The sequence below is a fragment of the Leucopleurus acutus genome (assembly GCF_964270905.1).
Source record: "Leucopleurus acutus genome assembly, chromosome: 4".
Lineage (NCBI taxonomy): Eukaryota > Metazoa > Chordata > Mammalia > Artiodactyla > Delphinidae > Leucopleurus > Leucopleurus acutus.
In genome coordinates, this window is record NC_139146.1 from 45,140,318 (window position 1) to 45,165,241 (window position 24,924).

A 24,924-nucleotide genomic window follows, 5' to 3' on the forward strand; every position below is an offset into this window, starting at 1 on the left:
AAGAATACCTTAATTATCCACCTCTTTCTCTAATTTACATTTATGCAACAAATGGAAACCAAACTAGTCATAAGGAGTTACTGAGGAATAAGCACATGTATAAGATAGTTACCCTGTTCAAGACTTAAACATAGTTGGATTTGACACTAGAATAATTATTTTACTGTATTTAGATGCTTCTTAGTTATTGGTGGGAAAAATAGTCTCATCCTCTCATTAAGAGCTATTAGCATTCCCTGATTTTTATATCTAGTATGAATTTGTTTTGCCCTCTCATAAAATATAGAATGATAATAGATATGGAGTCAAGATCCATGCTGGAGTCTCAAACTTCCCACCATACCAGCCATGTGATCTTGGACATATGACATAACCTCTCTGAATCACTAATCCTTCTTCTATAAGACTTGGAGTATCATCAACAATTCATATGTTGAAGATTTAATTATTGTTTTCAAACATTTAATAAAACACATATATTCCAGGTAGAAGTTAATTTGTATGGAATTTCTTAATACAATGTAATCAATCAATAAATAAATGCTAAACTTTACCAGAAACTAGAAATACACAATTCAGGTATCTGAACTAGATTTTACTCCTACCTGAGTACACAGGCAAAAATTCAGGAAACACATTCTGACCAGGCTGTGTCCATATTATTTCCCTTTACCTCTTATTAAGTTTGTAAGTTACTCTTATAAAGTTATAATACTAGAATATTCATATTTTATAGCACTGATAATGTCTCATTTCAAGCAAACTTAATAGGTATAACAACTAGGTCTACATAAAAATGAAAAGAAAATATGGGATGACAATATGCTTTAGGAAGAAACAATAATTTAAAGAGAAGGTTTGCTGGGCATTTAAAACAGACACAAAAAGTCTGTGCAACTTTTATGAAAGACACCTAGTACATAAAGCATATCTGTCTCTTACACTGAAATAACTTATAGAAAGTAGACTATGAAGGCTTTGTAGAAGACTGACAGCAAGAGAAAAATACATACCTCCAGGATGGAGGAAAGGGAATGGGACTGGTAAAAGATAGATGAGAATTTCAACTTCATCTGTCATGTTTTATTTCTTAAGATAGAAGGTACTTGAATATGTATTATATTACTCTGAAAATTTTTTGGAGGTCTGATACAGTTCATAAGTTGAAAAAGGTTTTATGGTTTCAAACAGTAAATGTGTTACCTTAAAGATTCACCTCTACTGAACATTATTCGTAGCAGTACAGAAAATGTGAAGTTTTACTGGAATGTCTCTGATTACCAAGGCTCTCATAATGGATATTGAAATCACTGTTCTAATCAACTTTCACCATTTAAAAGAACAGCCAACTATACTAATTCTGCTTAAAACTCTTCAATGGGTCTCTATTGATGAATTATAAATATTCTAGGATAGCATATATGGCCTTCCCTGATCTAGCCCCTGCCTATTCGCCAACCTCATTTTATACAACTCCATTATAATTAATATGCCACTTACAAGAAACAACTAACCTTTTACGTTATTTACAAATCTGAGCTTTTGCACCTGCTGTCTATCTGAAATGTTTTTTTCCCATCTTTGTTCATCTGTCAAGTGCCCTGTCTTCCAAACTAACCTAAAACATTTTCTTCCAACTTTATAACTAGCTGAGTAATTAATCATATTAAGCAGCAGTTTGTTCACATGCAAAATAAAAGGTCTCTGGGACCTTCCCTGGTGGCAGGGGACACCGGTTTGAGCCCTGGTCTGGGAAGATCTCACATGCCACGGAGTAACTAAGTCCATGCGCCAAAACTACTGAGCCTGCGCTCTAGAGCCCGCAAGCCACAACTACTGAGCCTACGCATCGCAACCACTGAAGCCCGCGCACCTAGACCCCACGCTCCGCAACAAGAGAAGCCACCGCAATGAGAAGCCCATGCACTGCAACAAAGAGTAGTCCCCGCTCGCCACAACTAGAGAAAGCCCGCGCGCAGCAACAAAGACCCAACACAGCCAAAAATAAATAAATAAAATAAATAAATTTATAAAGGTATCACAAAGACTTTTCCAATCTTACTTGTCAGAATTCACTGTTACCAGCACCACATTCTCCCAAGTATGTTCACATCCTAACTTGAGACTTTTTTTTTTTTGATTGAGAAAGGTAGCTAGAATGTTTAACAACTTGACAACAGGGACAACATTACTGCCTTTCTATTAACCCTAGGATCTATCACAGTGATTCACCTAATAAATGTAGTTGAATTCGCCTAAAATGCAGGTTACAGAGGATTTGGCTGAAGAGAGAGAGGGACCACCTACACTTAGTAACACAATGATTTTTCAAGAAAGAAGTAGAGAGTTTTTAAATAATAAGAAAGATTACTACTGTAAAAATAAGCATTTGTAGCAAATACAGTGTTTTAGAGAAGACTAAAACAGGTGATAAGGTCTTCACAGAGTCAACATTTTTGTTACACTCCTAATAAACACCTGCCTTAAGGTCATAGTTTAATGGGGAAGAAAAACAAAAAGCAGACAAGCTCAATAAACATTACATAGAATCCCTGTGATGAGCAAGAAAAGAGTGCTAAAGCCAAACAGAAAGTGAGAGAAATAAGATGGTAGAAGGTACATTATCTTTAGCATTTAATTTGGGGAGTTGGGTGTTAGTAATGGCATGGTGGTTAAAGCAAAGATAAAAATTTTGATTTCTGAGAAGACAAATTCAAGATGAAAATGTCTAAAAATGAAAAAGAAAACACTTACAAATTAAGGAAATAATGCTCAAGTATAAATTAAGTACAAGGTAAGTAACTTGCAAAATAATCAGCTTTTAAGGCACAAGAAACTCAGAAGCAAAATATACTATAAACTCTGGCTTATCTCAATGACTTAACTCTATCTGAATTCAGTGACTTAATTCTGTAAAAAGAAATAGTTTTCAAAGCCACAAGGGGATGAGGATAGCAGAGAGTCTATGTTCCTTGAAATCTCAACTCACTTTTGATACAGTGTATCATTCATAAAATTACTGTCATAGCTCCAAATGTCTTTTGGCTATGTCCAAAACAACACAACCTTCAAAGGGCAAATAATATCATTCGCCACAAATAAGGTTATTAAATGTGTCACAAATTATAAAGAAAATTTCCAAAGATACTTTGCAAGATATCTGTATGGTAGAACAGAAGCAGAAAAGGGAGTAAGTAAATACCGGACAAATTTTAAAATTTCAATATAACTTGATAATAATCAATTTTTAAGGTAAATCTATATATTTAACTGAAGAGAATAAAACAAAGGCAGAGAATAAGTATATTACCCAATTTCCATTAAGTTTATGCTTGTTTATTTTTTAGCAATGCAGGGTAAATGTACTGAAAAAAACCCATTCACTCGACAATTATTTAAGGACTCAGTGGGTGCCAAGAAAGGGAAGGAAAAAACATGTTTTTTCCTTTACCCATAGACGCGCGCGCGCGCGCGCACACACACACACACACACACACTTTTTACTTAGTGGGAAATACAGCATAAATGTTATATGATAGAGAAAGGAGAGAGTGATTATCAGTGCATACAGAAGGGTACCAAATACAAACTTGGAAAGGCTAAGAAAAGCTGAAAAAATGAAGTCTAATTAGCTAAAATGCGACAGAAAAATAATCCAGGAGTTGAATCAAAATTAAATACGTATAATATATAAGAATGTCTGGAGGGGTGGGATAGGGAGGGTGGGAGGGAGGGAGACGCAAGAGGGAAGAGATATGGGAACATATGTATACGTATAACTGATTCACTTTGTTATAAAGCAGAAACTAACACACCATTGTAAAGCAATTATACTCTAATAAAGATTAAAAAAAAAAAAGAATGTCAACTGTATTGTCTGTAATAATGTAAACTGGAAACAGCACCAAATCCTTCAAAACCGATTAGATGAATAAGTTATCACATATATACATATTAGAATATTATTAGAGCAATGAAAATGAATAATCTACGGGAGACCACACGAATGAATCTCACAACCATAATACGTTAAAGAAGCTATACACAAAGAATAAATGCTATATAATTCTATTTAAAGAAAGTTTCCCAAAATAGGCAAAAAATAATTTATGAATGTTAAGAAGTCAGAATATTATTCACGTTTGACGGGGGAGAGATTAGTGACTGGGAGGGATTATGAGGTGACTTCTGGGGGTTTCTATTTCTTAATCTGGTGGTGGTTACAAGAGTATGTTCACTTTGTTCCCTTAAGTGTAAGTTTATAATCCATATACTTTTCTCTATGTAGTTATACTTTTTAAAAATGTTTACAAAAGAAATGGATAGCAGCTACTTGGTAATCCAGAAGGAAGAAAGAATGCAAAAGCCCAAAGACACAGTGCTTGATGATCCAAAAAGGGTTCAGCATGGCTCCTCTGTAAAATGCTAACTATGATACCTATACTCAGGGTTACTATAGGATTAAAGGACAGAATATGAGTAAAGCACATATCTGGCACAAATATTTATAGGTGTTTAATAAATGTTAGCTGTTATTATTACTATACTACTATTACTGTGCTACTGATGCGGCTCCTTGATGGTAGTGCTCAAGGTAGAATGACAAACAAAAAGGCTAAAGGAACAGAGGCAGCAGGTTATGATGGGCTTTTCTAAAATATATTATGAATTTAGACTTTATCCCAAGGTGGTGGGGAAGCAATGAAGAATTTTACACGGATGGTAATATGATCACATTTGAGTTTAGGAAATTTGTCAAAGGAAAGAAAATGTGAAGCTTAAAAAAGGATGTTAAGAAGAGGTTGTCAGCAAATCACACAGAGAGGTCCAGAAAGGAAGGAAAAAAAGCGCTGACTTGAAAATCAATACCTAACAACTTTGAGAGAATAGCTTATGACTTTCTAAAGGTTACAAAGTTAATAAGTGACACTTAGAATTAAAGGTACTCTAAATTCATAATTTATTACAAAAATCTCAATTTAATACTTTTTATATAATTGTAACTTTAAGCACACAAATATCAACAGGACATTCTCTTCAACTATTCATTAAAATTAAACTAAAAATACTTTTTAAAAAAGTCTCCTGGGGGCTTCCCTGGTGGCGCAGTGGTTAAGAATCCACCTGCCAATGCAGGGGACACGGGTTCGAGCCCTGGTCCAGGAAGATCCCACGTGCCGCAGAGCAACTAAGCCTGTGTGCCACAACTACTGAGCCTGTGCTCTAGAGCCCGTGAGCCACAACTACTGAGCCCATGTGCCACAACTACTGAAGCCCGGGCACCTAGAGCCCATGCTCTGCTGCAAGACAAGCCCTGCAATGAGAAGCCCGCGCACCGCAACGAAAAGCAGCCCCGGCTTGCCACAACTAGAGAAAGCCCGCACAGAGCAACGAAGACCAATGCAGCCAAAAATAAATAAATAAAATAATTTTTTTAAAAAAAGTCTCCTGGAATCATCACAATTGTTATTACTAATGATAAATTATACATATATGTGTATAGATGGATACCTATATATACTTCTATGTCTCTATATATCTGTCTATCCATATCTCTTAAAATTCAGCCTTTCCAAGTCATAAATTAATTTGATGTGGATCTGAATAAACACCAAGACCAAAGTGTAAGTACCAAATTATCATGAGTGCTAACAAATAGTGTAAAACTAATGTGAAAACATTTTTAGTGAGTTATTGTTATTTCAGCAACAACCAAATAAGAGGAATGCTCTGAGACACTTTGACACATTAGCTATCTCTGTTGATTCAATGGCTCTACAAGATGAAAAACAATGAACTGCTCTTCAACATACACAGTGAATCTATTAATAAGCAGTACCTTCTTTGATTTGCTTGATGAATATAAAATGTCAGATAGATCCAAGACATAAGCAGCCAATGGTTTATTGGTTTTACTACAGCCATTCAAAAAGCAGAACAAAAAGATGGGAGGGGGAAGGGAGGGGAGGAGCAGGGAGGGGAAGGGAGGAAAGGGAAGAAAAGAGTAAGCTTCTGGGGTCCAGAGCTCAACTTTTCTGCCTCATAAACAAACCATAAAGAACCAAAAATAGTTTATATTAAGCCTAAAAGCAAGCAGTAAGATATCATAAATGTCATGATGTTTTTCACAACTATAGCATAAATCCACAACTACCACAAAAAATGTGTAATCTGGCTTTGTTCACATTAGAACATGGAACGGTTTGATTGCTGCATTCAGACAACCAACGTATAAAATGCTTTGTTTAATAAAAATTCTACTATTAAAAATTAGTCCAGAACCTACAATACTATTGTTAAAGCTGGGTCACAGAAATATGGAGATTCATTATGCTTTCTTCTTCTTTTTTGTATATTTAAAATTTCCCATAATGATTTTTATAAATTATGACCAAGCTTTCAAATATTCTCCTGGGAAAGCTACTTTTGATTTCCCCAGAGAAAGAGTAATCAGTGTTTGCAGAGGACTGGTATAAAACATAACTGCAACAGTAAATTCACTGAATAGAATGTGGAAAGTGGCATTCCTGTGAACTTCACCACTTAAAAGCAAACTAACAAAAATGTCAATTGACACTCAATTAAATATCAGAATAAGGACTAATTCCTTAGGGGGGGGAAAACATTCACAGTCTGGCGTCAAGTCAATTTTTGTACTCTCATGGTTCCTGCCACATTGCAACTTTTGGGCATGCTATAATAATTTTCCAAAAAACAATATCTCAGACTTCCATGCTTTTGCCTCTGGTGCAAAAGGAAGTCATCGTTCGGTTGAGAATAGAGCAAAAACGTCATCATATTGTTGTTGTAGGACACAAGATTAAACTAAAAAGAATCAGAGCAGAAGAGGGGAAACTATTAAGAATCTGAGCAGTAGTCCAGGCAAAAAAGTAAGGTTTACTTAGACTGGAGTGGAAATGGAGGGAAAAGAATGGACTTAAGATATATTTGGCTGAGTAATGTTCCACTGTATATATGTACCACATCTTCTTTGCCCATTCGTCGGTCGATGGGCATTTAGGTTGCTTCCATGACCTGGCTATTGTAAATAGTGCTGCAGTGAACATTGGGGTGCATGTGTCCTTTTGAATTATGGTTTTCTCTGGGTATATGTCCAGTAGTGGGATTGCTGGGTCATATGGTAATTCTATTTTTAGTTTTTTAAGGAACCTCCATACTGTTCTCCATAGTGGCTGTATCAATTTACACTCCCACCAGCAGTGCAAGAGGGTTCCCCTTCCTCACACCCTCTCCAGCATTTGTTGTTTGTAGATTTTCTGATGATGCCCATTCTAACCAGTGTGAGGTGATACCTCATTGTAGTTTTTTTTCTATAAATGTATTTATTTATTTGTTTGTTTTTATTTTTGGCTGTGCTGGGTCGTCGTTTCTGCGCGCGGGCTTTCTCTAGTTGCGGTGAGCAGGGGCTACTTTTTCGCTGCAGTGCACGGGCTTCTCATTGCAGTGGCTTCTCTTGTTGTGAAGCACGGGCTCTAGGCACGCAGGCTTCAGTAGTTGTGGCATGTGGGCTCAGTAGTTGTGGCTCATGGGCTCTTGAGTGCAGGCTCAGTAGTTGTGGCACATGGGCTTAGTTGCTCTGCAGCATGTGGGATCTTCCCGGGCCAGGGTTCAAACCCATGTCCCTTGCATTGGCAGGCGGATTCTTAACCACTGCGCCACCAGGGAAGCCCCCTCATTGTAGTTTTGATTTGCATTTCTCTAATAATTAGTGAGGTTGAGCAGCTCTTCATGTGCCTCTTGGCCATCTGTTGGAACGAAACTGGGTCATTTGTAGAGACATGGATGGACCTATAGACTGTCATACAGAGTGAAGTAAGTCAGAAAGAGAAAAATATCGTACATTAGCGAATATATATGGAATCTAGAAAAATGGTACAGATGAACCGGTTTGCAAGGCATAAATAGAGACACAAATGTAGAGAACAAACATATGGACACCAAGGGGGGAAAGCGGGAGGGTGGGTGGTGGTGGGATGAATCAGGAGATTGGGATTGACATATACACACTAATATGTATAAAATAGATAACAAATAAGAACCTGCTGTATAAAAATAAATAAATAAAATAAAATTCAAATAAAAATATATTTGGAAGCATAATAAATAATAATCGGTGAACTGGGTATAGGAGAGGAGATGGACAGTAAGTGAAAGATGACTTCCAGGTCTCTGACTTGTGAAACTAGGTATAATGAGATGAAGAAAACCAGAGGAACAGATTTGGTATTTGGTAGAGGGAGATCAAGAGTTCAGTTTTAGATATGTTATATTTAGGGTACCTGAAAGAGATACAAGTGGAGAGAGATCAAGTAAATCAAATATCGAGATAGGCTAATAAATGGGAGCAGACAGAGAAAATGAGGGTCACAAGGAAATGTTTAGGGTTTTGTTTAAAGAAGTAATCATTATATGTCAAAGCTATGGAAGTCTAAAACCTACTGTGAACCATGTTACATTCACTCTACTAACATCGACACAATTTGTGAAAACTGACTTCAGGTAGTCTTTCCAAATTACTTATAATAACTATAAAGTTATTCACATACTAAACAAAAAAATACAACATAAAATTACTAAGTCTATCTAGGCTGTATTTTCCTGACAGATAATAATGGATAAAATTTGTGGGGGGGCGGGGAGGGAAACAAAACACCACACATGATAATAATCAAGGTCCAAAGCCACCCCTGGACCTACAAATGTTAAGAATTCAAGAATGCAGAGGTGCCACATCATTCCTGCAGCAAAATTTCTGAGTTAAGAAAGCTCAGAATTTATACTCTACTATATTCCACTGTATGATTGGTTTCCTTAGCGGTCTTGCTGTACATATTCTTGCAACAAACTGGCTTACAGCAAACTAGCACACCCTAATGGTTGATCCTAGATATTGATATGCCTATATACTGACGCTACTATCTCAAATATGAAAACCGCTCTATGTCCTATCCTGGATAATGGTCCCACAATCCAACAGGCCTCTTAAACAGAAGCCTGGAAATGATTCTCTACTTTCTCCTTTTTCTGTATGCCCACAGCTCATCTATGACTAAAATCTGTTGATTGTAATAACTTATCTCTTGAATTCTTCTCCCTCCTCCATTTCTACCACTACCCTTATTTCAGAGCCTCATTATTTCTTGGTTGGGCTATCCTGACATTCCCAATTGATTTGCCTGTCCTATTCTCCTATTACTCTACTGGCCAAGTAATCTTATAAAACCACAAATTAAATTATGTCACTCCCATGCTTTAAAATCCTTCAATGGTTTTCCACTACCTGTGAGTTACTTAACCTCCTTATCTGTAAAGTGGGGATGATAAAAATAGTTTCTACTTATGTGACTGTTTTGAAAATCAAATGAATTCTAGTGTAATTAAGCACTTAATGCCTAATGAACAGTAAAATAAAATAATTTAAAATAATAATAATTATTGTTATATTCTGCTTAGATGTTTCTCCATGATTCAGCTTCTATTTCTCTTTTCTCTTCTCATGTCCCACAGTCATTCCTGGACCCATACAAAGAAACCTGATCACTCTTCTCTATACCACAACTTTAATACTGTATGTGCTTCTATTATACCATTTACCACACTTCAGAGTAGGAGAGGCTTGTCTTCACTACGAGACTATGCTTCACAAAGACAATCTAATGCATCTGAGTCACCTAGCACAATGCCTGGCCCATAAATATTTACTGAAAAAAATTATGAAGAGAAAAGAGATGTATGAAAGGATTATAGCAGATGGCCATGCTTCCTTTCACACTGAAAATCCAATTATTCTTGATAAAAAACAAAACAGCAATTTCAGAATAGGTCTAAAGAATGAAAGAGTCAGAAAAAACTCACTCTGTGACAGAGGATGAAAGCACCTATGGGCTCAGACTGAGGAGAAGAATGAAGATAAATTAGTTAACTAAGATAACTTAGTAAGATAAGTTAGGTAAGTAAGCTAATCTGTAGTCATATAGGGAAATTTTACTTCATTTATGAGTTGTATATATCTGTGCTAGAATAGAAATGTTAAAAGGTCAAATAATAAGGCAAAGGAGAAAAAACAGGTAAAGATTAAGCTGATGCCATAATATTAGTGTTAAAAAAAAAAAAACCCAAACACATATTTTACCAGGGCACTACTTTCCTATACTACGCTAAATGGGTAAAGGGGAGCATAGGCAAAGGATAGCTAAAATGAAACAATAAATTGTCATCAGCTATTTCTATTTGATCACTTGCCATTCTTGGGAAAAGTTCAAAAGAGTTGGAAAGGGGATGGCCGTCATTCTTGGAATTGGGATAGAGGGTTAACTGTATATCTTTACATCAAGACTAAAACTTAACATTGACAATCTATGCTGGGGTAATCCCTTGCCCCACTAACTCTATGTTCTTACCTCCCCCCCCACCCCGGCCCCGTTCCCAATGTTAAGACCAAGAAAGAAATTTGGGGATATTATTCCCTGACTAACCCATCTCAAGGGAACACTTAACTGTAATATGTGCATTCAAATACAGAAGCCCCTGGTTCTCTCTTATTCCAGGGCCAGGAACAAAAGGCCAAGGAGGTCTAGACCCAGAATACTTCTCCCCATTCCTGATTTCAAAGTTCTGAAATAAAGTAGAGAACAGCTCTGGTACTAAAGTTTTAAATGCAACTATCTGATCAGAAAGCAGGAGGGATCAGACTTGCTAATTTTTAAACTAGGTTTCACCAAAAGAGTAATATAGACTTATATGTTAATTCTATCTTTATATTTTCTAGATGAAAAGTCTTCGGCAAGTCAGCTTCTCTAAGCCTTGGTTTTTTCATCTGTAAAATGAAGATAAAAATTGTACTATTTCACATGTGAAAATTAAATGTGATTAATACAAATAAAAGCTTATTAGCACAGTGTCTAACACACGATGGTAAGCATTCAATAGACATTAGCTATCATTATTTCAAAGGGCAATTCTTAGTGTTGAAAAGTGTCAGTTTATATATTACCAACTATGAGATTTTAAGGGCTGAAAGTGATTAATTCAAGAGAATGTAATATTTAGACTAATGACATTGCTTTTAAGTATTTATTTTTACTTTGTATCAATGTTAAATTTACAGAAAATGTTTTAAGTATGGTAAAACCTTTTACTTTTCTAGCTATTTGAGAGTAAATTGCCTACGTGATAACCCGTCACCCTTGAATTCTTTAATAAGCGTTTCCTACAAAGGCATTCTCTTACAAATATGACCATTAAAATCAGGAAATTAACAATGAAGCATCATGCTCACTGCTATTGGGGTGTCACTGCTCCTAGGTGCCTTCTCAGTGAACAGTTTAGGGCATAAGTATATATTTCTATATTCTACATCTATATATAAGAAAAATCATGAATTCACACACCAATATCTCTTTTCCAATCCAACACTACAGAAAGCATTCTAGTTTTTTCCACTTCCATAATGGTAACTCCCTTCTCAGACAGTGACAGGCTGGCTCCCATTATCCTTAAGGATTTATTTGACTAGTCTCCCTGTATGTTACCAGCCTCCCATTGTGGCTGCTTCCCCATCCCCACATGGACGCCCTCTTTACCCCTCTCTGCCCCAACACCCACATACTTCCTCCACGGGTATAACCTCCCCTATTCCTCATGCCTGGCACTCCTCCTACAAGAATATCCTCCTCATCTTGCTTAGGCACTAACATCCCATGTTGAGCTGATCCTCCACTGGGATGTCTTCCTCTCCCCACCCTCAGGTTCTGATATTGCATTGGGATGCCTCCAACCATGGACTCCCACAATATCCAACTTGAGGCTGAATACACCCAAACCAGGCTACCCTCCTACACAGATGACTTTCTGCTGCCACCCCTGGTGGCCATCACCTCCTAGTAGATGCCCTCTTATCCCTCTTACTCTGTACCAGGCTACTCACCTTCACAAATACCGATCTGACCCTGCTTGGCTCCAACACCTCACACTAGTGCGCCCCTCCTATTCAGACTGCTCCTCATACCTCCAGCTCCATCATCCCACATGGGGAACCTCCTCAACCCTGCCAGGCTCTGATATACCCACTCCTTCAAGAGGACATGCCCCCTCCCCCCATATACCCTAACCAGTGTGGACACTTTGTTTGGTCCCACCTGATGGTTTCAGTACTGAAACGTTCCGAAAGGAAAGAAGAAGGGAACAAGGAAGAACAACTGATGACATTTAAAAAAAAAAGAGAGAGAGAGAGATACCAGTGAATAAACTGCATAAGCACCCATAATCCAAGCTAATTAAAAGGCTAATCTATTTGTCAAAGTATCTGCTTTTTCCACTTAAAGAAACAGTGGTCAATTCTTTTATATTAATTCCTTCTAAATTTAAAAAGTCAATTGAAAATTGATAAAGAAGGAAGTCTTGTCTTTCTTTTCTAGCCAAATATGCATTTTATTTAAGTATCTTACATAGGCCTGTAGAAAAATCTAGTTCATCAAAAAAACAAGACTACCAATTTTATTTTAAGAGTTTAAATAATATATGAGTGTTTCAAACACTAGAATTAAATATTTAAAAAATATTTAGAATATGCAAGTTTGAGTTGTTTTCAGTATAATGACAACTGTATTGTTTCCAGTACACTTATGCCCAGATACAACTCTGCAAAAATTAGCCTTGATTGTTACAGGAGTAACACCTTTTCCTTGCTCCCTGTTTCTATGAGGAAGGATGGTCATAAGCACAATCTGAGCCTCTCTTCACTCCTACGGAAGCGAAGAGACTGATCTGATTGGTGATTTTGTAAAGAATAGTTGGGTAGACCCTTAGGAGTAGCTATCGCGAGAACATACTCACAGAGAGCTCATACTCCGCTCTGTTTCCCTAGTATGCCTAGCACCGGGTGGATAAATTGGCTTATGCCAGAACACCTGACTCCTTCACCAACCTATTTCTCTAGCCTGGCCTCTATTAGTAATAAAAGTAATATTCTACTTCCATCTTTCTCCTTGTTTTAATTTTCAAGTTGTTCAGAACCCAAGCAAAAGAGAAGGGTGCCATCTGAGAGTACTTCAGCAATCCAATATCTTAATTAATTTACTGAAGTGGAGATTGCTCGTTTTCCCAGTTTTGACTCAAAAGGGCTGCTTCAATTTGAGCTTCTTAAAACTATTAGAAATAAAAAAAACCCTCGAACCTGAACCAACAGCAGATGTTCAAAATGAAAATAAGCCGACTTATCTGATCATGCTTATTACCCATTAAAAAAAAAAAAACTTCAAAGGCTTATAATTTCCTCCTTATAGATGCCATAATTTATACTTTCAGTCCTACTTCCTACTCCCACCCTATACTCCAGTGACACTAGAGTGCTGAATATTTTCAGAATATACATTACTTAAACTTCTATACCTTTGTTTACACTATCCTTCAACCTGTTCCTTCCAACCTACTTTTCTGCTGGATCATTTAACTTAGGGATCAGCAAACCATGGCCAGTAGACCAAATCTGCCTATTTTTGTAAATAATTTTGTTATTGGAACACAGCCATGTTCATTCATTTATAGATTGCTTTTGTGCTACAACAGCAGAGTTGAGTACTTGCAATAAAGACCATATGGCCCACAGAGCCTAAAATATTTACATCCAGCCCTTTACAAAAAAAAAGTCTGCCAACCCCAGCTTTCAGTCAATCCTTTGAAGCCTAGTCATTTCAGATTCTTCAAATCAAAATTAATTGCTGTCTCCTAAGCCTTTCCATTATATTATGCCATCTCTAATACTTAACATCCTTGATAACTGTGAGCTCTTTAAAAGCAAAGAATTCCTAGCGTAGGAATTAGCTTTTTTACCCAACTCACAGTTCCCACCTCTCCTAATTCTTATCACGTTTTTAGGGGAAGCATTCTGGAAGAAGCTTCTGCTCTTTTCTCTACCCCTTATTCATCCTACCAAAGGAGAGAGGAATAACTAGTATTGGCAACATGCTGATAGTTGTTCCTAGTGGAATGGATTAATGTTTTAAAGGTCACTTTTCATGCATGTTCAAGCCTACCGTTCATTCTGCCTAGATGGTCCTACCTACCTATAAGCAAACCACATGGGGTAGAGCTTCCTTGTATTTTAGAAGAGGCCTGCAGCTCTAGCTGCTCTGTCTTTGATAGGTTGGTAAGTTCAGTTCAGGATGATATTGTCTTAATTCTGGCCTCAGCTACAAGCCAGGTTCTTCAATACAACCTTACCATCTAAAGAGCTAGCATTTCGATCCCTGATTCCTAAGTCTATTTCTAGTTCAGAACCTGGTTAAGGAAGAAACATAGAATTACACTCCCATCAACCAGCACACAGTAGGACTCAAGATATTTGATGATTGACTGACAACAGTAAATTAACTGGAAAAAATCAATCTTTTAAACTGTGTAACACACTAATGTCACAAACCATATCTTACTTGATGAACTTAATTAGGAAAATATGTTTTGAAGAGAAAAAGAAACAATTTTAGAGTTCATATTCAGTGATTCAAACCAAGCCCATCCTATTTATCTCTCAATATTTTGTTGCTATCAAGTCTCAGCTTAATTAACATATAAAGTAATCATGGATATTATCAATTCAAAAAAGTATTCTCCATCTTATTATCCATGCATAAAACAAACATCCCTAGATCCCACACCCTTCCAATTACTGCTCTATACATCTGTTCTTCCTCAAAATGTAGCTTCTCAAATGGTTTCTCCTCTTCCACACATCTTAAATACTTTCTAACCTATTACAATATAGCTTCCATCCCTACCACTCTGCTGAAATTCATCCGGTCAAGGTCACTAAGAACTTCCATGCTGCCAAAAACAATGCACATTTCCCTGTTTAAGGGTACTTGACATCTCATCAACATATAACAATCCCTCCTTATTTTAACACTCCTCTCTTAGATTTGGTAATACCATCTCTCCTGGTTTTCCGACATAGCCAATGGCCTTACTTTTCAGTGTGAAAGTCCAGTGGCTTTCCTTTGAGGCTCCTCTTCCTCCATCCAAGGAATGCTAAGATTCCTTAAGACATGGTACTGAGTACTCCTCTCTAGTTATACTATCCCTTACCCTTAGGTGGTCTCATCCATTTCAAGGATTTAAATATCATCTTTATGCTGGTAATTCCTTAATTTATATTTTTAGCCCAGAAACCACTACTATATAAGTATTTTAACACCTTTCATAAAAACAAAAGATAGTGAACATTTAAGGACAGCTATAAATCTATTATCTGTAATTTCCAGCTATGAAAAGTGAAATGACTGGTGCCTAAGGTTAAAACAATAGAGGCTAAAAAAGGAACTATGTTCTTTCAATTCTTAATCCTTTTTACCATTTGTGAAGACTTAGCCCCTTGTCCCTAAACTGTTTACTAAATAGTTTACTATTTAAATATGAAGACGACTGGACAAAGCTTCTTCCCTACATACACACCTTACACATAGCCATCAGAAAAGAATTGGCCAATCTGAATTAACAGAGAAAGCCTCAAACTCGTTTTTCAAGAAATATTTTAGAAAAGACTCTAGGCTACAACTGAATTTTAAAGGAGACTGAGGATGCAGGCAGGGTAGCTGTTATGATTAATAAGATACTCAAGAATTTGGAGCAATGTGTACAAAACAGAAGTAAAGGCAGATGAAAGTGGCTGGGCTGTCTAAAGAAGAAACCAGGCAAACGAACAGGGAAGGAGCCCGGTGGACTATGAGCAACTAACTGGATACGGTCAGGAGCTTTCATTTGATGAAAAAAGACAAGTGGGAGACACTACTGCTTTGTAAAGTACAAAATCAAAGTAGCTATTCCAAATAATGATTTAATATAGGTTATAAGCTAGACTGAAGGACAGTAAAATCAATGATGCAGATACTGATATAAACTAGAGTCTTACCTAAATCGGCCCAAGTGCTTAACACTTCATCAGAAAAACTGAATCCAAGAGATATTGTAAAGAAAATAATAATAACTTGGTAATAGATCAAGGTAAAGAGAAAAGAAAAACAAGCAAATATAAGTAAGCAGGGTTGTTGCCAATTAATGGGAAAACCATATAAAAGGAAAGGAGATATAGAAAAGTGATTCTTCATTGTAAGCTGTTTTCTAGAAAACATAAAAAGCCTCAAAACAAATTTTTATTTAGCTTTATTAAGAGCAAAGTGCCATTCTTCAAATATAAATATGGCATTTTTACCTTAATTAGTTTCCTAATGGTAGCAGTAGGTTGGTCTGGGCCTAGTCACAGCCTCCTATCTTTATTCTGTGGTGAATAAAATACACACACACACACACCCCCAAAAAAGAAGGAATATTATCAAAAAAGAAAAAGATAGAAACTCTAAACCTCAATAACGTATGAGATTATAATTGAAAAACTGGATTTACCAAAAAGGAAGAAAAAATTGCATATCCAAAAATCTACACGCCTCTGTTGCTCCTCCCAAGACTGCACAGTGGTAGAAGAATTAAACACCAGGATTGAAAGATAAACCAGGGGAGCATGGAGGATACATAATAGCTACTTCTGGTGACATAACAGGAACTTATCACAGTACCCAGCCAAACAGGGAGGGATACACACATGTAACCAGCCAAGGGAAGTAGCATGGACAGGAAGAGACAGCACCACACAGAAAGGAGAATACATGTGATATGCTCAGACCAGCATACAGCCTGTTTCTAACATATGCAAATATACGAAATTCATATACTGCTTGAACCCAAGGATGGCAGAACTTCCAAGTATACAATCCAAGAGTACACAGAATTTCAAATTTTACAAGCAAAATTCACAATGTGCCTATTTACAGAGAAATTTGGATATGTCTTTACCACCCAACTACTCATGATCATCACAGATTCCATTTGCCTGATACATATTATTAGATAGTGCTTTAATTCACATCTTTTTTTAATGGATAAAAAATCTGCTAGTGCCTGAAAAGACAGTTGTGCAAAGTTTTTGGGTAGTTGACCCATTCATACCAGTTCTCATCAAATCCAGATTTCTAAGTAAATCTACTCTTCCAGAATTTACATAGCAATAGTGACAAGATGAGGTAGAAGTTGGTGGAAAAATAAGAGTAGGAGGCAAGAAGCAGCTAGAAAGAAGTGTCAAGTTGATTATCTAGAACTTTATTTACCTGGACTATCCCATCTTTAAGTGTTATAGCTCTATGAAGTGCTCCCGTAACTTCTTCAGAGGTTAAAAAATAGAGGAAGAGAATATCTTCTGCCCCTGATACTGCTGATTATCAATGGGGCAGGTAGTTTGGAAAAGTCTACTCTGCAAACACCTGCAGAGTGTAGAACTCTAAGACAGTGATGTGGTTAACAGGAAGAGTACAGAGAGTAGGTACCAACAAAGAGTGGGTTCAAGATGATATAATGATACAGATTTTTTTAAATGAATTTAAACGGATTTCTTGTATTCAGCTACCACAAAGCCAAAATGTTCCTTGCAACGTAGGACGGCATCAAATGTCTTTTGCTTTTCTTATACATAAAAAGCGAGGATCAAGCTAAGTGATTATACTGTGATTCTTAAACTCCATGACTCTACGGCTCAAGAATACCCTAGAATATAGATCTTTCAAGCCCTTACTATCTTTTTCTCTAACATGCCTCATGATCTCTTCATTGTTCATCAGCATTCCCACCAGAAAGAATCTACTGGCAAAAACATAAAGCTCAAAGCTTTTAATAACCTGTATAAATAATATTAACAGCAAATGTTTATGGAATGTTTTCTATATGGCAGACACATATTAACATATATCAACACAATTAATTTTCGAACAACCTCATTATCTTCAATTTACAGGTAAGAAACTGAAGTACAGAAAGCTTAAGTAACTTGTCCACCCTGGTAGGTGGTAACAGCTAGAGAGCTAGAGTTCAAACACAGGTAGTCTAGCTCCAGTGCCTATATTCCCATTCACTATATTACGTTATTCAAATAAAAGATTTGGGGAATAAAAGATTTGGGCAAAGCTATCAGTTTGGTTAGTATCAACAGATTTGAAAAAGTGGTACCAAGGTAATCAAGCCTTGGCTGGAGTCACTACACTATAAAACTGTGCTGTCCAATGTGGTAGCCATTTGCCACATGAGGCTACTAAGCACCTGAAATGTAGCTAGTCCAAACTGAGATATGCTATAATAACTGATTTCAAAGACTTAATGTTTTAAAAAGAATGTAAACTAACTCAACAATTTTATATGGATTAATGTTAGAATATTTTTAATATATTGGGCTAAATCAAACATGCTTTCTTAATGTAGCTACTAGAAAATTTTAAATAATATATTTGGCACCCATTTTATTTCTACTGGACAGCAATGGTATGTTGGAGTTTATTAAATGATTCTAATCAAATCTTCATTGTTTTATTGTTGTAACCTTAGGCAAATCAGTTACACTGGTTACACTGATCATTAACTTCTGAATCAGAAAAAGAGGGCTTAAAAACAGTCCTGGGGGCTTCCCTGGTGGCCCAGTGGTTGCGGGTCCGCCTGCTGATTCAGGGGACGCGGGTTCGTGCCCCGGTCCGGGGGGATCCCATGTGCGGCGGAGCGGCTGGGCCCGTGGCCCGTGGGCCGTGGCCGCGCCGGGCCTGCGCGTCCGGAGCCTGTGCTCCGCAACCGGAGAGGCCACAGCAGTGAGAGGCCCGCGTACCGCAAAAAAAAAAAAAAAAACAGTCCTGACACCTCGTGTTCATATTTTGGTATCTAAATCTATTTTCCACTAAAAAGAATGGAGGGCTCCTTGGAAAAATGGTTGATGTCGGGGCTGGGACATGTGAAGTACAAGATGAACCTGGAATATCTTGTTTGGGCAGGAAGGAAGTGCTCAAAAATAATCATTGGGCAGGGAGGGGCTGGGGAGACATGTGATTTGTCAAAAAACACTGGACAGCTTGATGAGGCTCCCACTGGCCAGACCTGGGACAATTTGGAAATCAAAATAATGACAGTAATGGATTTAACCACTGAATAAAATAAGAACCCATGAGTTCATACGGATGAAAATAACTAACAAAAATAAATAAAGAAGACAGGATAGACTGCTTTATGACAGAATATCAACTACTAGTTACAGAATGATGAAGCTAGAAAAATCATGAATGAATGCTAAAACTTGTGGGTAAAGTTCTGATGAGACTATGTAAATACCCTGTTCCTCAGAAGTATTTCCCCACAAATTACATATTAATTACAAAAGAACAAATAGTAACTTTCAGGGAGAAATATGGAAAATATCACATTAACCAGATTTTCAAAGCTACCATCACCAACACTGGGACAAAACAACATTATGAATCTCAAGATATGATGTATTTAGAAGGACAGAACATGTCTTCAGAGATATTCCTGCCAAAAATGCATAACCAATCTAATCAGGAGGAAACAACAGACAAATTCAAATTGAGGGACATTCTACAAAATAACTCTCCTGTACTTTTCAAAAATGTCAAGGTCAAGAAATACAAGAAAGGCTGAGAAAGTGTTCCAGATTTAAAGAGACTAAAAGAGATATGACAACCAAATGCAGTATATGATCCTAGCTAGGGGGAAAAGCTTATAAAGTAAAATGGATAAAATCTGAATATGGATTATGAATTCGATAATAGTATCATTAATAGTATGTCAATGTTATATTTCCTGGTTTTAATAACTATACTATAGTTAGGTAAGCCAATGTCCTTGGCTTTAGGAAATATAACTGAAAAATTTAGGGGTAAAGAGGCATCATGTCTCCAAATTACCCTCAAATGGTTCAGAAAAAAAAAAAGATATAGATATAAGGCAAGAATGATAAAGCAAATACTTCAAAATGTAATACAATTGGTGAATGTGGGTAAGGGTATAGAGGAGTTCCTGTAACTTTTCTTGTAAGTTCGAAATTATATCAAAATTAAAAGTTAAAACAAAACAGAACTTATTTCCCAGATCAAATATCCTAATGGACTACACAAGTCCTGATAATGTTTAAAAATATACTAATGCATTTCTTTTATCCTGGACTTGACTTTGCTTTAAATTATATGATTTATCAGATACTAATTATATATTCCATATATAATTCCATAAGATCCAGGACTATATCTGTTATCACTCAACATGCTGAGTACTAGGATACTATTTATTATATCCAATAAGCACTCAAACATTTGTTAGATGAACATATTCAAAAGTATAGCACAGTACAGGATGATTACAGAGAAAAATCAAATTGTAAAAAGCACCACATTGTACATAAAGCTATTAATTGGGCCACACAGCTTACAGGACAACTCTTCAATTATAAAAAAAGAAAAACCAGGATTAAATCACAGAGTAACCATAAACCTAACCTAAAGAGATGAGTTCCACAAATAAAGAAAGGTAAATATCATTTTCCATATCAAGAGTTAAACATCTTAGCTAACTACAAGCAGTCATGGCAAATAAAATGAACTTTTTGCTCATAAAATTAGAATATATATGTTATTTAAAGAATGAATGAGATTACTTTAAAGATTTAGGCTAAGAACTGAGATTTGAAAACTTCACTACTGGCTCAATACTAATTTGCTGTAAGGCCCCGAGACACTACTTACAATTTCCATATTTCATTTAAAAATAAGACTTGTGGATCATTTTCTTCCCTAAAGGTAGAAAGAATATTTTATAAAAATTTCAACCAATAAGAGCAATGAATATTCAATACAGAAGTACATATACACATATATATTCACACACATACACACATGCAAAGTAAAAAGAATATAGCTTTTTTCAAATATATTTACAAAGTAATAGCAAAAGGTGACTTAAAATAGTTACACAAAATACATTTAATCCCAATTCATACTGTGAGTAGGTGCTTCACATATAGACTACTGAAAAAAACCCAATCAACCAGTGTATATCCTGCTTAAGAGAGTTTTATTGTTTATTTAAAAAACAAGCATGATAAAAACAAACTATGAGATGGATCTTCCTAGGTCTCCTGACTGGGACTGGACTGTGGGAAATAATTCTCAAATACAGCTAGAGCTCAGGAAAAAATTTTCTTTCAAATACGATACAACTGTATACTACATTAAAAATGTAATATAGAGACTACATATTAGACACACAGCATTAACACAATCTTCAATGTCTTCCAATCCTACTTGAATATCCAAGTAGGTAAGACAGAAAGACATCCTATTTCCCTTCTTCCATCAAATCCAATTAATTTTGTGTTTAATTAAAATTCGACTATTTTTCAAAAGCACATATATTTTTGTGAGACGAAGCCATACTTAATGCATCTAAACAAGCAAGATGAGAAAAAAGAAAAAGCCAAAGTATTCTAAAATATAAAAATTGTCCAAAGACACCATCAAATAACTGTGCCTCGGCAAAACTTAACACAATAGTATCTCGAGCCAGTGTTACAATGCTATCATCCTGCCTGATTCTAACTGAACGAACTCAACAATTTTCAAACAGGTTGTCAGTGGAAGAGATCTTTACATAAGCAATTATAAAAACAGGGTCCATTTTGTATTCGGGAAGCACCAGCAACCCTTCGCTTAAAATTTTTATATAAGAATACCGTGAGGGTTTTTTTACACTTTTTAAAAAGAGATAAAATCACTTATGAATACCTGACTAAAGCTATTTCCTAGAACATTTCCTTAGATAAGAACAAAACATATTTTAAAGCGTAAAACAGTGAATTGCTTGAACATAACTTAAATGCCCCTACTCAGAGCAAACTTCCTTCTCGTACGTTTTCCTATATCCACCGTATTCTGCAGTGCACATTTCTGATTTGAAGTTGTACTAGTTTATCCGACCACGACCTCCTTTTCACTAGTGAAAAACAAGAAAGATCTTCAGGCGCTAACCAAACAAATCTGAGGGGGCTTGGGGAAAAGGGGCGCGAGGTGGCGCAAGAACAGATGGAAACAGGGTAAGAGAGTTGTTTTCTTAGGGCACTAAGGTTACTCCTCAACTCCAAATGCCAAGATTTAACTGCCAGTCGAGCAAGCTGCTGCCACTATCCACTCCTTAAACAATGCAACCTTCCCTCTACCTCTTCTACTCGCCCACCCATCAACCCCTTCCAAAACAAACACAACACACCCCATCCCATAAACCGCGTTATCCCCTCGGTGCCCACTCGGTGTTATCCAACCTGCTGGATAACAGCTCCACGCACACGTCTTACTCAGACAAAACAGCGACGGCGGCAAGGTGAGGAGGTCCCACCACCTCTCGCCACCCCCGAGCAACCCTCAGAATGACAGCCCGGAGCCCAGAAGTTTGAAGCAGAAAGATTCCGACCCGACCAAAAGGGAAGACGGAATTGCAGAACGGGGATGGGAGTTGGGGAGGGCGATGTGCGTGTCTGTGCAAGGAAGGGTCCATCACATGACAGTAAAAGAGGACCCGAGTCTTCGGGGCGTCCGCGAGGAGAACGGGGGGGTTGCCGTCGCCATGGCAACACCCCCCCTCCGTCCAGACTTCCAAAGAGGGAGGAAGAACTTCAAATCCCAACCGTCAGCGCTCGAGCGGCTCCTTCTTAAAGGAGTACACACGGCGCCGCCGCCGCCGAGCGCGAGAGGGCAGAGTTGGGCGCCCCCGCCCCTCGGGCGACGCCCCCGCCGCCCCTCGCCCCCAGCCGGCTCACCCGCGGCCCCCGCCCCGCGAGCACCCGGGGGTCGTTCAGGTCCCCGTCCCCGGGAACCCTGTCGCGTCGGCCCGCCCGGACCCCGGCGGCAGAAGGGGGTGTGTGTGCACCCGGCGGGGGCGCGGACCAGCCCGCCTTCCTCCCGCCGGCTCTGCCCGCGGGCTCCTCTCCGGCCGGGCGCCGACCCACCGGCCCGCTTCCTCCCTCTTGACAGGGTGGACGGCGAGCGGCCAGGAGCGCCGAGGAGTTTCGGGGAGAGCGCAAGCGAGCCGTTTCCTTGGGGGCTCGGCGAGCGGGTCCGAACTAACAGTTCCCGTGGAGCCAAAGAGCTGAGGAAGGGAAAGGAGCGCGGACCGCGCCGGGCGAGGAGCCCCCAGACAAAAGGCGAGCGCCGGATCCGCCGCGCCGCCGCCGCTCCCATCTCGCTCCCCCAATGAACTGACCCGAACGGGAGATTCAACTAAACCCCTCTGCCACAAACTCCTCGGGCTGCGGCAGCCGTCGCCGCGCGGAGCCGGGGCCCCGGCCCGTGTCTCTCTTACCTACACAGTGCATGAGGCGGTGGCGCCAAGAGTCGAGTTCCCGCCGGAATCCTCTCCTCTCCGCCGCGCACCGAGGGCTCCGGCACTGAGCGGCGGCGGCGGCGGCGGCGGCGGCGGCAGCAGCGGCGGCGGCAGCGGCCATTCTCTCTCTTCCCTTGTCCATCTGCGTCCCGCGTCACGCGCCCTCATTTACATACGAGCGGCGCAGGCACGAGGCAGGGGCGCGAGCCCTCGGCGCGAGCCCCGGAGCGCGCGCCCCCCGGAGGGGGGTTGATTGACACGTGTCACACTACCTTCCCTCTGCTCTGCCCTTCCCTCCCCCTCCCACCGCTCCCTCTGGGAGAGGCGGGGAAGGAGCGTGAGGAGAAGGAAGCAACCTGCCGCTTCCGCTGACCCCGCCTCCCCATCTACTCCCCTGTCTCCCCTCCCCCCGGAGTTTACTCAAGCGAGCCATACCGCTCCCGCCGCCCGCGAAAACCCTGAGCAGGAGCCAGAGGCTCGGAGCCCCGCCAGGAACCGGCGTGCTAATGGAGCGGACTAGCAACGCTTCCTTTCTGTCTTCGCGACGCGACTCCGGACTCCCGGAGACTTCACTTCCCAGGTCTCCTTTCGCTGGGGTCCCGAAGCGGAGCTTGCTGCCCCGGCGCGGTGCATGCCGGTTCTTGTAGTCCACCAGGGATGGGCGTGTTTCCGTACCCTTCGCACACTTGGGCTTGCAGCCTGGCCTTCGGCTTCTCGGCTCTGTGTGCGGCTTGTGGGTTTAGCGCTCAGGACAGTGCGCTGCGCGCGTTGCGGTGTCCGACCCAGCCACCTTAACTTCCTTAGGATTCACAATAGAAAGGCGGTGGAAGCCGCTAGAGTTGTCGGTATCTTGAAGTTTCGGGCTGCGCTTTGTGCTTTAAGTGCTGGAAACTTTTGGTGGTCACTGTGATCTCGTCGCTGCTGAGAAGGAACAAGCCGGTCATTCGGCTGCATCCGAAGTAACTGCCAAATGTCCAGAGAGAGAACCCACAGTAACTTCAGTTTCCAGGGCGATGACATCTCGGAAAGCGAGAATATTTGTAAAGATTAGGGAAAGATTGCGGGGCTTTTCACCAGAAATCGTTTACAGGGGGCTTGGAGGTGGCTGGGTGAAAACTCCAAACGGGGACACTTTTATGCTCCGCAAAAAGTAAACTCCTAGAGGACAGCGACCCATTAAGTCTTGTGCACCGTGTCGTCTTTCACTTGCCTAACCCTAATACAGTGCGCAGCACGGGATTTAGCACTTAAATGTTGTGGAATGAATTCTGCGCTGAGCTAGAGAAAATATTTCTTCAGAGAGAGAGAAAGCTTTTGATTAGATATAAACTCCAATGACATTTTTAACTTTTGCACCACAGTGATTGTGCATGCATTTCTGTATACGTGCAGGGGGCCGAACCGAAGCTATGACACACACAGTTTGCTGAGAAGTACTGTGGATTACTGGGAATTTATGCACAAGTCTGTGGGAAATATGTTTTAATTCTTCTTGGAAACTTCTGTGAATTCTGAATTCAGTTCCATCTTCCCTGTTTTGTGGATTATCCTTCCTTACCCACCTCCACCTTTTTTTTTTGCTTCCTAGGAAAAAGTAGTCCTTGCTCATTGTTACCTCCTCAATACTGAATACGTAGTTTTAAATTTTCAAAAATTAAAAAA

The 24,924-nt window shown here is 39.1% G+C and overlaps 1 protein-coding gene across 3 annotated transcripts in view; it reads right to left on the reverse strand.

The window, feature by feature from the left end:
* Positions 1-23,448, reverse strand: part of LCORL (ligand dependent nuclear receptor corepressor like) — a 137,786-nt gene extending 114,338 nt beyond the window's left edge. For 2 of the 3 annotated variants that reach the window (XM_082837572.1, XM_082837575.1), the window contains exon 1: positions 23,242-23,448. In XM_082837572.1, coding sequence (XP_082693698.1) covers positions 23,242-23,404 — 163 coding nt within the window. In that variant the 5' untranslated portion in view covers positions 23,405-23,448. The remainder of the gene's footprint in view (positions 1-23,241) is intronic. The other variant, XM_082837573.1, reaches the window with a different exon arrangement.
* Positions 23,449-24,924: the final 1,476 nt, after the last annotated feature.